This window comes from Hyaena hyaena, unplaced genomic scaffold (genome assembly GCF_003009895.1).
Source record: "Hyaena hyaena isolate Hyena2069 unplaced genomic scaffold, ASM300989v1 scaffold_240, whole genome shotgun sequence".
NCBI classification, from domain to species: domain Eukaryota; kingdom Metazoa; phylum Chordata; class Mammalia; order Carnivora; family Hyaenidae; genus Hyaena; species Hyaena hyaena.
This window is the reverse complement of record NW_024080873.1, coordinates 1,521,875-1,535,757: the sequence shown is the minus strand read 5'-3', so window position 1 is coordinate 1,535,757 and position 13,883 is coordinate 1,521,875. Positions and strand designations below refer to the sequence as shown.

The 13,883-nt window shown below is 41.5% G+C and overlaps 1 protein-coding gene across 2 annotated transcripts in view; it reads right to left on the bottom strand.

The window, feature by feature from the left end:
* The window catches only part of SLC24A2 (solute carrier family 24 member 2), a 251,499-nt gene that overhangs the window by 21,045 nt on the left and 216,571 nt on the right, over window positions 1-13,883 (bottom strand). For both annotated transcript variants that reach the window (XM_039244429.1, XM_039244428.1), the window contains one exon: window positions 722-862. In XM_039244429.1, the coding sequence (XP_039100360.1) occupies window positions 722-862 (141 nt within the window). The remainder of the gene's footprint in view (window positions 1-721; window positions 863-13,883) is intronic.

Below are 13,883 nucleotides of genomic sequence, written 5' to 3'. Positions count from 1 at the left end.
TAGGGGAGTTCTATTGTTAGTTTCCTGAGGAACCTCCACACTGTTTTCCAGAGGGGCTGCACCAGTTTACATTCCCACCATCAGTGTAGGAGGGTGCCCGTTTCTCCACATCCTCACCAGCATCTAGAGTTCTCCGATTTGCTCATTTTAGCCACTCTGACCGGCGTGAGGGAGACCACACAGCTTCTGCCTTCTGCCATTGGGACACTCCTTCCTGGAGCCCTGATCTCTTATCTAAGATATCTGACTCTCTTGAGTGTGAGAAAGGCCAAGTTGCAAGGAGAAGCCACATTTAGGCTCTCCCATAGACTATCGCAGTGGAGCCCAGTCTTTGAATCATTTCTGCCCAGGGACCAGAAACATCCGTGAAGAAGCTCCCAGATGAGTTCATCCCACAGCCATTCAAGTCTTCCCACCTAAAGCCCCAGCCATCTCCAGTGTGCCCTATTTGAGCTCCTGGTCTGTGGAATCCACAAATAGAATAAAATGTTTGTTGTTTCCATACCACTAAGTTTTGGGGTGGTTTGTTACATAGATTTGATAACTTGAACAATCACTATTATCGTGTATCTGTGCGGAGAAATTTTAGACATATATAAGCATACATATGTATATATGTCACTCCTCCTTATCCTTTTAAAGCGAATAGAAGCCGATTAACACACTGCTATGTACTGTGCTTTTCACAAGGAGTCAGTTAAACAAATGGTGCTTTACTCACAGGTTTGCGGACATCAGGCAAGGTGATCCAGAGAGGAAACACTATGGGCAAAACAATTAGGAACGTGACTTGCTTGCGGGGGTTGGTAGGCCAGGCCAGGCTGAGAGGCTGGTCCTCCTCCTCTTCACCCGTCTCTGTGGTCTGTTGTAGAAAAAAGAGATGGAAGAATAAACAGAAAGAAAAGATGACAATGTCCACAGGCTATGAAAGCAAGAGCACAAAGCTCACAACCACACCAGGAGTTTTCTTGGCTCATCCCAGCAGCTCCATCATGAGGGTTCTAGGTTTGTAAGAGAACCCCATCTGTCACAGTCTGAATCCCAGAGACAAACAATACATTGAACAGCCATGGGAACTTAGGAACCTCCTTTTCTCTCCCTGAATGCACTTCAGCTTCTCACTTAAGTGAACTGATCATTCAACTGGTGTGGGTGACCTCTACAATCCGTGGACTTTGTATGAGAAACCATATCTGCAGGGCAAAAGACCCCAATGCCCACCTTCTCCTCTCTCCCTTCTCCTTGAAGACAAAGCCATAGGTTTCCTTATGGGAATCCTTGGGAAGGATTTTTTTTAAATTAAAAATTAAACAAAAATTACAGGTATATATATCTAAATTTATATATTTTTAGAGCATTGATTTTGAGCAGGCAAATGAAAGTAACCATAGAAACAATTCAGTAACAATACTCAACTCCCTTCTCAGGCGCTGGAATAGTCAAGCTCATGGATTGTTGTGTGGTTGTGAATTTTTAATCTGTATGATCATCTTGTTAAATTCTAAACCATTTTACTTCCAGCCAAAGACTTATTATACAAGCATATGTCCCATTCTCAGAGAAACAGACTACGGGAATAGAGTAAGACACTGAACCCATGAGTGTCAACTGCACAGGACCTCAGAGTCAGGGCTTAACTTCGGATTTTCTGACTTGGCAGCAAGCGGCCAAGGTTTTATGTGCCACCTGCTGAAGTCAGCAGCTTCTGACATCCCCGAGCTAGAAGAGACAGAAGGTGGCGCCGGGCCTGGCAGGCTGACCGTTAGACTGTCAGATGGGCCCTCCAAGCCTTCAAAACAGCACTGCAGACAGTATCAATCACTCCCTTCCCTGCTTGTTTAAAAATGAAAGTGCAGCAGGAGGATCAAGCATCAGATCTAAAAATATCAACAGGAACTTTTCCACGGATGCTTCCTTTTGAGACCATATAAATAACCCACACAGGCTTCGTGAAGCTCCTGCCCCCCGTGGCTCTTGCTTCCAGCAGCCTGCACTATTTCCAGCAGCAGCACTGACCCCTCAGCACCCCTCTCCCCACGAGCTGGCAGCCTTGGGCCAGTTGGACGGGGGAAAAGGACTCACCCAGATGCAGGGCTGGGCGTGAGGCCTGACACATTGCGATGTTATGTTTATTTATAATTTAAACCCTAGTACTGCCAAAAGGATTTATAGTGGTTTACACAATCACCCCCCACTCTCTCTCCAAGAGTTAAAATTAAAAAAAATATATATATATGTATATATATGTAAAAGGAATCTTAAGCCATACTGGAAAAAAGTTGGTAATAATAGGTTCTTTCTCTTTGGGTATATGTCCTTGGCAAGTGGGTAAAATAATTTATAAATAGCAAATATGAGGGAATGAAGAGGATTAGGTAATAAGGTAGAATTAGGAAGCCGGCGCAGTTTGTTTTTGTCATCTGGATCCTCATTAAATATACTTCCATGCTCTCCATCCCTTTGCTATGGAAGACGTTGGAAAAGAAGAAAGATAAAAACAACAATCTACATTTCTACTTTAGGGACCTAGAGAAAGGAGAGCAAGTTAAACCCAAAGTAAGCAGAAGAAAATAAATAATAAAAATGTTAGAGAAGAAGTCAATGAAATTGACAAGAAGGGAGTCAATAAAGTCAACGAGACCAAAAGCTGATTCCTTTGCTATGCAATTCATGTGGGTCCATCCACTGCTTTCTTTCCTCCATTCCGGATGGAATCTTGGGCATACTGCCTCTGGTTCCTCTTCCCAGACCACTCTGTGTCCTCCCAGGGGATACAGCAGATGTAGAGAATATCACTCCCCATTGAGATCGCCAGCCTCCCAAGATGTCAGCTTGATACGTGAATAATCTCTCTGTCATGAGGCCAATGAGGACTTAGGAGACAAGTGCGTTTTAATGGTTCCCTCCCAGATATGATCTTTCTTGTTGAACCCCAATGAATGACTTTCCCCTCTCCACCCAGTAGATGCCTCAGAAAAGGGGAGGGATCATGGGACAGTTGAAGCATTGCATCATTCCTAATAAGTATCTCATCTCATACCAGAAGGGTGGTTTTATTCAGGCAGAGGATTCCAGCACTTTCCAGAAGACCCATGGAGCTGATGTGATATGTTTATCAATGTGATATGCTCCTCCCCTTTCCGGGATTGACACTCCCCACCCCCAGTCCCATCTCACACTGCCATCTGCAATCTAGCAACTTCTCTCTAAACTCTAAGCTAACCTTTTTTCTGAGAAAAAACAAAAGCAACTCTTTATGACTCATATCATTTTAATGACACCAACAGATGGTGACATTTCATCAATAACCCTTCTGCTTATAACCTACGGATTAGTTCCTTTCTCCATCTGCCAAAGTCACCAGGCAGGCAGTGCCACTAGCAAATAGCAGAAAATAATTGTGTGTTTAGATGCATAAGCTCTAAACACACTACTGTCCAATGCAAACAATTAGCTGTATTGTACAGCTTCCAAAAGCTGCATTTGAGGTGGCGTTGCTAGGTCAGAAATGAGTAAGGAGAAGAGCTTGGGTCTCAGGCCAAACAAACAGTGCTCTTCATGCAGAATCCATAGGGTCATGGGGATGGGTCTTTCTACAGAGTATAGGAACCCAGGACCTTGGAATGGGCTTGAGAGGTGTCCTGGGAGCAAGGCTGTCAGTGTATTTTGGGGGAAAATTCTCACTGTCTTCCTGCCAAGTGCAATCTCACTCTGGTTCAATGGGTGACAGCTTGCAAGCTGGTTAGAAAAGTGGGAAAAATATACCATTCCAAGTCTGGGGCCAGTGTTGCCTTTGCCCAAGCTGGGGCTGCTGGCATGTTCATTAGTCTCAGCCCTGGGGAGAAGCCACTGAAGTTAAGGCACCAAGTTGTCAACTTCTCCTAGAGTTATGGTGTCTTGGCTTTGACCTTGTAGCAACCTCCCCAACCTCCTAAAGCTTCTGTGGAGTGTCCACAGAAAACAGAACAATGAAAAATGATCCAGAAAGAATTCAAATGACTTTTGCTATAAGACTTAACATAGTTTGATACATGCTTGGTTCTCTGGGAAAGCCCTAGAATTGCGTGAAAGCAGGGCCAGCAATCACTGCTTTGGGGCTTTATAATTTCTGATACGGAAAATCCGAGACTAAAACACGTCTTTAAGTTCCCACATCATGTGTGCTGGTTGTCACACCACGAAGGGACCAGTGCAGCCTGGTGGGGAGAGTAGGTGGTAGAGAGTCAGGAATCCTGGCTTCCAGTCTCCACTCCTGCTGTGATTTCCTGGGCTGTGACCACCATCCTCTGTAGGTATTCACTGAGTGCCTTTGGCTATGAACTAGGGTAGTAGGCTCTAACTCTTTGGGTTTTTTTCTTTGCTTGTTTTGTTTAAAAATTTCTTTTAAATGTTTGTTTTTGAGAGAGAGAGAGAATGAGTGAGGGAGGGGCAGAGACAGGAGGAGACACTGAATCCGAAGTAGGCTCCAGACTCTGAGCTGTCAGCACAGAACCCAACATGGAGCTCAAACTTTCAAACCAGCGGCCCTGGGCTTGAACTCATGAACCACGAGATTATGACCTGAGCCAAAGTCAGACGCTTGACCAACTGAGCGACACAGGAGCCCCACCAACTCTTCGTTTTAGAGCCACTTGGATTTAAAAGAGGAGACAGGACAAATGACTACAAAGAACTTATTTTTTATCCTGCTACAAGGATGCTGGCAGAGTATGTAGAAAGAGCCAATTATGGACTAAACTGTGCTCTCCTCCAAATTCATGTTTCAACTTACCTAACCCCCAATATCTCAGAATATGGCTGTATTTGGAGAAAGGGCCCTTAAAAGGGGAAGCCATTAGGGGGGGGTCCTTATAAGGTTTCCTTATAAGAGGAGATTAGGATACACAGAGATACATCAGGGGTTTGGGTGCACAGAGGAAGAGACCATGTGAGGACACGGTGAAGAAAGCCATCTGAAGAGAGAGGCCTCAGAGGCAAACAACCCTGCTAGCACATTGATCTTAGCCTTCCAGCCTCCAGATTGTGAGGAATAAATTTCTGTTCTTGAAGCCATCCAGTTCTGGCCAATGGGAGGTAATTGGAAGAATTCTCTGCAACCTTGGGATGTATCTTTAAAAGATGCAGGTGTGTCCTTCATCACTCGTTCCTCCTTCCTGCTGGCTGGAATGGGAACATTTTGGCCAGAGCTTTAAGAGTCATTTTGGACAGTGAAATGGAGAAAAAATAGAAAAGGTTCTGAGTTCCTGATGCCCATTGAGAGCTATTCTAGCCCTGGACTGCCTATATTGACTTGAGAGAGCCATAAAATTCTGTCTCACTCAAGCCACTGCTGTTTTGGGGTTTTGGTTGCTCACAGTGGAACCTTACCCTGACTAACCCAATGTCCTTTCTTTGAGGAATCAAGGGAGAAAAATATCTTTCCCCTCTCAGCACCAGGAAAAGTCATGCTTCTTTTAAGAAACTTTGAAAAATCTTAGAAATACTGTGAATCTGGTAAATGTTACTATTTTCCCCCGTTGCTTTTCGCTGAGGAATTAAGAGTCAAATTTGTAACCTCCACCTACCAATCATACCTCTGGGGTCTGTCTCGCTTACTCCAGTCCCCTTCTTTCCTTTTCCTTTACAGCCTGTGTGGAATTATCTCAAAATTCATCATTTTATCCTTTTTCCTCAGAAGTATTTTTATAAGCAGCCTCAAATCTTTGTAAAACGAGGTAGGGCAGACTCAAAACTCAACCTCCTCAGCGGTTGAATGCAATCATATGGATAACTTTGTGTGTGTGTGTATGTGTATATGTGTGTGCATGTATGTGAGGGAGGGAGTTAGAGAGAGAGTGTGTTATCCTAAGTGACAAGTGGACACTTGTGTGATTTATTTATCGATACTAAAGGTTAGACCCTGGCAGAGGGGGGTCTGGCCATCAGAATACTTGCAGGTAGAAGAGAATACTTCCAGACATCAGTTAGTATCTATACGTAGGTCTCTGGAGCAATGAACTTATATTTATTTTTATTTATGTAACATTTTGTTTATCTAAAATTATTTGTCAAATTTTATTTTTATTTATCTAATGGGTGGGAGGCCTGTCCATTTGTGGCCTACTATCATGAGAACCTGTTTAGGTTCCCTGCATGTGCATCTTATACTATTTTTACTTGTGCCTGGTAGGGATGGTTTGTCCCAGAAAAGGCATCAGGTCTCCAGTGAGGGGGCCTGAGCTGGATTCTCCAGGCCAGAGGTTGTGTCCGCAGCCAGAAAAATAGTTTTTGGAAGCAAACCAATTTCTTATTCTTGGCTATGAAGGGCACTGCACAAGATTTCAGTGGGAAGGTGAGTCCATTTAAATGCAACCTCTTCTATCAGAGAATTAAAATGAAAACCCAGGAGGCATCTGAATATAGGCCGTTCTTCAAGTTCAGTTTTATTGATTGCTAATAACATCCTATTTCCACTTCACAAGGAGCAATCTCAGAGGATTGCCTGTATCTGCTTGGTTTCAGCTGGTTTGGGGTTGGAGTCAGGTTGGAAGTGAAGTTCTCCTTCTCCCCTACAAAAGGACAACACACTTCAGCACTTGGGAGGGCTATTTCTTCTCACTGGGGAGCCCCTTCAGTGTGGCATGATGCTGGAGAGAATAAAATGCCAGCACTCAAATAGCCATGAAGAATATAGCTCATTTACTCTAAAGCATTGGCCATGGTCAAGTTGTGTGAAGGTAAAGATTTTTAAGTGATTTGTGTTTCTACTTAAAAAGAATGGTCCTTAACATAGTTGTTGTTGTTGCTGTTTCTATAATTTATAACTGTAGAAAAAAAGTTTATATCTCCATGTTGGTCAGCCGTATGGATGCCCCTACATGAATGACCAAATGGGGCAAAGCTCACCAAAAGAATGTGATGCATGCTAGGAATTTTTTATAGGGCTCAAGGGGCTGAGTGGGAATAGAGATCCATAAAAACATTTGCTGAGCCTATGAAGTGAGGTTGGATGGGATAGAAGGGGTCACTGTGATGCCTGCCTCCCCTTTCTATCTCTGTGGGTGAGACCTCCAAGGTACCAGGTACAAATTTAAAAATGGGGGCACCTGGGTGGCTCAGTCGGTTAAGTGTCTGACTTCAGCTCAGGTCATGATTTCATAGTTCGTGAGTTCAAGCCCCATGTCACGCTCTGCACTGACCGCTCAGAGCCTGGAGCCTGCTTCGGATTCTGTCTCCCTCTCTCTGTCCCTCTCCCCCACCCTCAGTCTGTCTGTCTCTCTCTGTCTCAAAAATAAATAAACATTAAAATAAAAAAATAAGTAAAAATGAAACGTGAGGCTGACATCAGTGGATGCCAGGACTTCCAATACAAGTTCCAATACAAGAAAGACCTATTCCTTAGCATCTCTGTCCAAAAAAAAAATTACTGAAATTTCACCCAGGTTTCACATGGGAGGAAGTGACAAGCAAGCGCACTGATGGCCAAAATGAGGGCTTGAAGTTTTACATGCATTTCATTGCTTGATGTCACCCTCGATTCCCATAACTGTGGATAATCTTGTTCTAGCTACCTCTAAAATGAATATCTAGGGGACACTGTAGAAGATGGATGAAGCCCTTTACAATAATAAACTTTTCTGAGGCTAACTTTAGCAAGAACTGAAGTAGGAGGTGGATTATTTCCAGACGCTGCTTCCAGTGTTCAAAGGCCAGTAGAAGAACCTCAGGGGCAGAATATGCACAACAAAAGGGAATTGGCTTTAAACAGGGCCTGTCTGTTTCTCCTTCTACTTCTGTCCTCTTTCATTATTGAAGCATTAAAAATATTCTCTTTGACAAAGATGGCGTGTTTTACTTTTCCAATTAGGTTTCCTTGGGAACTGGTGAAAAGGTGCATGTGCCTGTACAGTGCGTGTGGGGGAGGCTCCTAGGGAGAGAAGAATTTTGAAAGGGCCTTACCTAATGAAGGAATTGCTGGAGAAGGGATTAATAGGTAAAGAAGACCCACTTCTGCTCCAGAACATTCTTTTACAACATTATCCCTGTTATAAAATTAATGGACATCATTCATGAAAGTTACCTAAAACAGGGGTTGGCACATAGTAAACACTCAATAAATGTTGGTTATTATTCTTACTTCTAATCAATGCTCAGGAAAATAATTTCTTCAAAGACATCTAGGAGAAAGAAGTCTAAGTGAATTATGATACTTCCAGCAATAAAATTCTGTAATTCAATTATTTGATGTGAAAGTCAAATAATTTTCTTCTTCCATCTATGCATTCACCCAACATTTATTGAGGGTTCATTGACTGTAGTGATGTTGACAATCTAATCTATTTTCCTGTTAGGTAAGAAGAATAAATAGAAGGCCTTTATAAACAGGATGAAAGGGAAAATTCCCCAGCTCTACAGAGAAAATGCGATGTTATTTTAGTAGGTAGGCTGTAAGTCGACTTTCTATCAGAAACAAAGCGTCCAAGCAGATGGCAAGACTCATAATATTGTGACACCTTGATTCTGTGTTTTGTGCAGAGCTAAAAACAATAGCAGAGTTGGAACTCTCAAAAGGTAAAATTGCCAAAAATGCACAGTCAAATTTTAATACAGTGAAAGTCTCTGAAATCAACAACTATTGGGGAAGTAGAAGGAGCCTCCCAAGAAACATTCTATAGAGTGTGCTCCATTTTGTAAGCCTAAATCATACCAGCACTTTACAAAAGAAATCTATTAAGAAATGATATATTTAAAAAAGATAAATACTCCCATAGGGTTAGTGTTTTAGTCTGCCTTGGCTGACATAACAAAATGCCATAGACTAGGTAGGTGAAATAGAAATAGAAATTTATTATGAACTCCCACCATAAATATCAGCTGGCTCAGGGACAGTAAGTGATTCTCATCTTGACTTTCCCCTAAATTCATTGGTCAGTTAGTGGGGTCAACATACCAGTGACTTTTGTTATATCTATTATTGAACCAGAACATCATGCTTGAAACAGGCAAATGAAACACATCAACCTATAAAAATATTTTCTACTGGGTTGTGGATCATTTTGGTCTCACAGACCCAAAAATCTGTACTCAAAATCTCTAGGTGACACAAGAAAAAGTAAACTTGGGGGATACCAGAGCCATAGCTCAGTATCTGCCAAGTAAGGGGTGTTGTGAGTCATTTTGAAAGCAAACTCAGAGTTCTGGGATGGTTTAGCTCTGTGGCTAAAGTCCTCATTTGCCATTTTGCTAGGTTTTCTCTTTGAAAAGGGAATGAAAACAGGAGAGTCTAGAAGAAAAAAAAACGGTTAGATCCCAGTGATGGAAAACCAGAGGCTGCATTTGGAAAAAAAAAAAAAAAAACTATTATTTACTCAACTTGAAGATGAGTCGCTGCTGACAAATGTTTGTGTCCCTCCAAAATTCATATGTTGAAGCCCTAACCCCCCAGTGTCATCGTATGTGGAGATGGGATCTTGAAGGAAATACTTAAGGTTAAGTGCGGTCGAAAGAGTGGGCCCCTGATTTGACAGAATTAATGTCCTTGTACAAAGAGACATCAGAGGGTCCTCCTGCCCCACCTAATGTGTATGAGGAAAGGCTATACGAGGACATAGGGAGAAGGCGGCCACCTGCAAGCCAGGAAGAGAGCTCTCACCAGAAAGTGAATTGGCCAGAATCTTGATCTTGGACTGAGAGCCTCCAGAACTATGAGAAAATAAGTTTCTTGGGTTGAAGCCACCCAGTCTATGATATTTTGTTACGGGAGCCCAAGCAGACTTATACACACTGGCCATATGAATATTTATCTTTTGAAAATATCTCATTGTTTGAATAGGCTTTTTTTTTTTTTTTGGTTTTGAAATAAATCATTGTGTTCACTTGCTGTAATTTATTCTTAAATTACTTTTTTTCACTTATTGAGTCTTTAAAATAATTTCTTTACTTTCATTCTCTTAGTTTCTCAATGTCTTTGCATTTATATATATATATATATATATATATATATTTTAGCAATACGTCTCATGCTCTTTATTTCATCTTGTATGTTTCTATCACTATTTTCTAAGAGAGAAGTCAAAATGAGGTGAGGCCAAACAAAGCACCTCTTTTTGGAAGGATGCACCATCTGACATATTTGTTTTGCTTTCTGTGTGGACAACACAACCAACAGAGCTAACATTTAAGTAGCAAACAAATATTGAAAAAGTGATAGGAGAAGCTGGGTGGCTCATTCGGTTGAGCGTCTGACTTTGTTCAGGTCATGATCTCATAGTTCGTGGGTTCGAGCTCCGTGTCGGGCTCTGTGCTGACAGCTAGCTTAGAGCCTGGAGCCTGTTTCAGATTCTGTGTCTCCCTCTCTGTGCCTCTCCCCTGCTTACACTCTAAATGTTAAATAAAAATAAAAATAAAAAAAGTGACAAATCTCTGCCCACTTAGTGGTAGGAAATAATCCATTCCCCTTGTAATACCATCATATGGTTTGTTTTACATATAGATGGAAAAATTAAAAAACAAACAAACCAACAACCCAAGCATCAAACATTTAGCATATGATAAACAAGATAAGGTTTTACCCAGCAATGGCAACCTGAAAAAAGCCATAATCTGTTTCTACATGACTTTGAATGGAGATCAAGGTTTCAAAGTCTCTTGCTGTGAGTGATGAAGCTGTCCAGACCTAAGTTTTCCAAAAGCCAAGAGATCATTTTATTGCAATGTAAAATAGCATCTGAAAAGCCTGGTAAAACGCAATTTGCATTTTGCCCAAATAATTCTGAGGTGGCAACCTACAGACAAGATGGATTTCTCTCCGTATTGCTGTTGTAAATCGGTTTTGTTTGTTTGTTTGTTTTCTTTTTGGTGCAGTTTTCATGGGCTTTGTAGATCTTGCCAATACAAACCATAAAAGATTTGTCAACATAAAAGCTACTAAGGAATCCTAAGAAATAATTCAAAAATCATTCTCATTTTATTATCAAATGGATTAGAAACACTCCTAAGGAACAGTAATATTAATGTCAGTATTTTTTCCCCAAGGAGATAATAGAGTTTTTTCCCTTTTTATTGATAGTCAGCCCTTAACGTATTTTATGTTAATGATTAATAGACATTCTCCAAACTCCTTCAGAACGCACAATGACAAATGGTTTTATTAACGGTAAGATTCTCAGTGAATATATAATTCTTTGTCAGTATTCAAATTTAGTCAGAAACTAGAGTCTGATGTTTATTTCATTTTAAATGTGTTTGAAAGGCCTTTGAGCACATCTTAAGTTGTTGGTCAATATTGTTCAGGTCATCAGGTATACAAACTGGACCTCAACTTTTCTTTGGGAAAATATATGTTATATTGAAAAAAAAGTTATCACTTTCAGAAATGGTATGAACTTCTGTGAGTAGGTCTGTTAGTAAGGCACTATAAATTTTACTTTATTATTAAGTTATTTTATTTTTATTAAATTCTTTATTATTATTTATTTTATTTTATTTTTATTTTTTTTAATGTTTTATTTATTTCTAGGAGAGAGAGAGAGAGAGAGAGACAGCGTGAGCAGGGGAGGGTCAGAGAGAGAGGGAGTCACAAACTGAAACAGGCTCCAGGCTCTGAGCTGGCAGTCAGCACAGAGCCCAACGCGGGGCTCGAACCCACGAACCGCGAGATCATGACCTAAGCGAAAGTCAGACGCCCAACCGACTAAGCCACCCAGGTGTCCCTATTTTATTTTATTTTTTAAAGACTAAGCGAGTGTGATTGGGGGAGAAGGACAGAGGGGAGGGAGGGAGAGAGAGAGAATCTTAAGTAGGCTCTTGGAGCCTGATGAGGGGCTCGATTCTATGATTGGAACACAGTGACCACTGACACCGTGCTGTCATTCTAACACAGAACTGGTTTGAGGTGCCACAGAGAATCTACCAAGCTTCCAAATTTTCAGTGTTGGCAATTTATCCAGGCTTGAAAGACAATTCAGAGAAACAGTCTGTCCCGCCCAGAACCCAGCATTTTCTGACATTTTAATTTTGCCAATTGAGACGTGGCATGGAATAGGCCTGAAGCTGCCCACCTTGCTGCGTCATGGTCCAAAATGTGTGACACAGCAGACCCTTTAAATATACACCCATGAAGGGGCGCCTGGGTGGCTCAGTTGGTCAAGCGTTTGACTTCAGCTCAGGTCATGATCTTGCCATCTGTGAGTTCGAGTCCCGTGTTGGGCTCTGGGTTGGCAGCTCAGAGCCTGGAGCCTGCTTCAGATTCTGGGTGTGTGTGTGTGTGTGTGTGTGTGTGTGTGTCTACCCCTCCCCCACTCATGCTCTGTCTCTCTCAAAAACGAATAAATGTTAAAAAAATTTTAAATATATACACATATACAGCCACAGGGAAAGAGGAGGAGGGGAGACACCTTGCCCACTTCTTAGATTCTGAAATCTGAAAATCTAACTTTTTTAAAATTGTGTCCTACGTGTTCAGGTATTGTGAGGTGGTTTTTGAAATGATGCAGCTCTCATTTCACTTTGCTTCAAAGATTTCTCTCTGTCCTTAGGAAAGTCAAAACTGTCCTTGCTTTGGTTAAAAGTTGTGTGCATGTCCCAGTCACAAACAGATTGATAGCAGAAAATCACATTCCTGGGGAAAGAAGATCTAGATAGATACAGACACAGAGAATGTGTAAAATGCATGCTTTTCTTTATACTTGCTTTCTATAAACTTAAATATCCTCTTACCATGTTCAGCCCTTCCTTTTTCCTTTGGGGAACTCAGCCCTGATTTATTTCTCCCCAGTCTAGCATTGGCCTTTACCTAAACTTGGGAGAGTTTTCAAGATCTGCTTTCCCAAAGCTTCACAGTGGTGATAAAAATGTTTCCTTGTTATGTGACTAAGTAAAGGATGAGGGGGGAAAGATGATGAGACTGACCGTGAGTTTAGATTTCTCTTTAAAAATAAGATAAAATGCATAAAAATATCTCCTCTCTGTTAAATTTGGATCTCTGAGGGCGGTTAAAAAAAAAAAAGCATCATTATCAAGGCGGCAGCAGCTTATTATGTGTTGTTCTTGTGGTTCTATGATATTGGAGCTCCTTTGGGAGACTTCATGATAAATTTTGGTCAGAAATGTTAGTTCTTATAGGGATTCCCAAGATTATTCAAGCAGATGGTACCTAAAATCCCTGTAATGTCCACCTAAAATATTACCCTTGGTTAGCAGGCATTTATGTTCTCAGCCGTGGTGAGGTTTAACGGAGGGTCTGTGAACCTTGAACCTTCCTGGTATTCAGAGAGCAAAGTATCTTTTCTGAGTTACTGAAGTGTAACAGCAGGTTCGCCATTTTGAAAATTTAAAAATAGAATTTCCCCCTATTGGTGAGATGATTCAACCTCTGGGGACACAGTGAAACAGAAGAGGATTCTGGCCCTCAAGAAATGGAGGCTTTGGTGGAAAGTGGGAAAGTGTCTCCGTGCCCAGTGCTGCCAGAGCATGGAGCAGTGCCGGGGGGAGAGGCCAAGGCCCAATGGTGAAAGAAAAAGAACATTCAAAGATTCTCCATCCCTCCATCCGACTGAACTTTCAAGGCCCAAACTTTGTTGGAACTATGATTGCCTTAGAAAAGAAACTCATTAGTATCAGAAAAACCCGATACAAACTTTTTTTTTTTAAGTAAAAATTAAGGGCCCCCAGGGGGTTCAGTGGGTTGAGCATCAAACTCTTGATTTTGGCTCTAGTTATCTATCACTGGGAGAAGATAATTAGCACTAAGCCGTTTAAAAGTCAAATTACTTCTTGGTTCCAGAGAATGTACACACGGAGCAAAAAAAAAACCTCCTGCAAAGGGGCTTCCTCTGTGAAAGAGACTGTTTTAAAATGTTCTTCTCTGCCTGTGTCAAGTCTGTCCTGAAGAAAGCTCTCAGAGG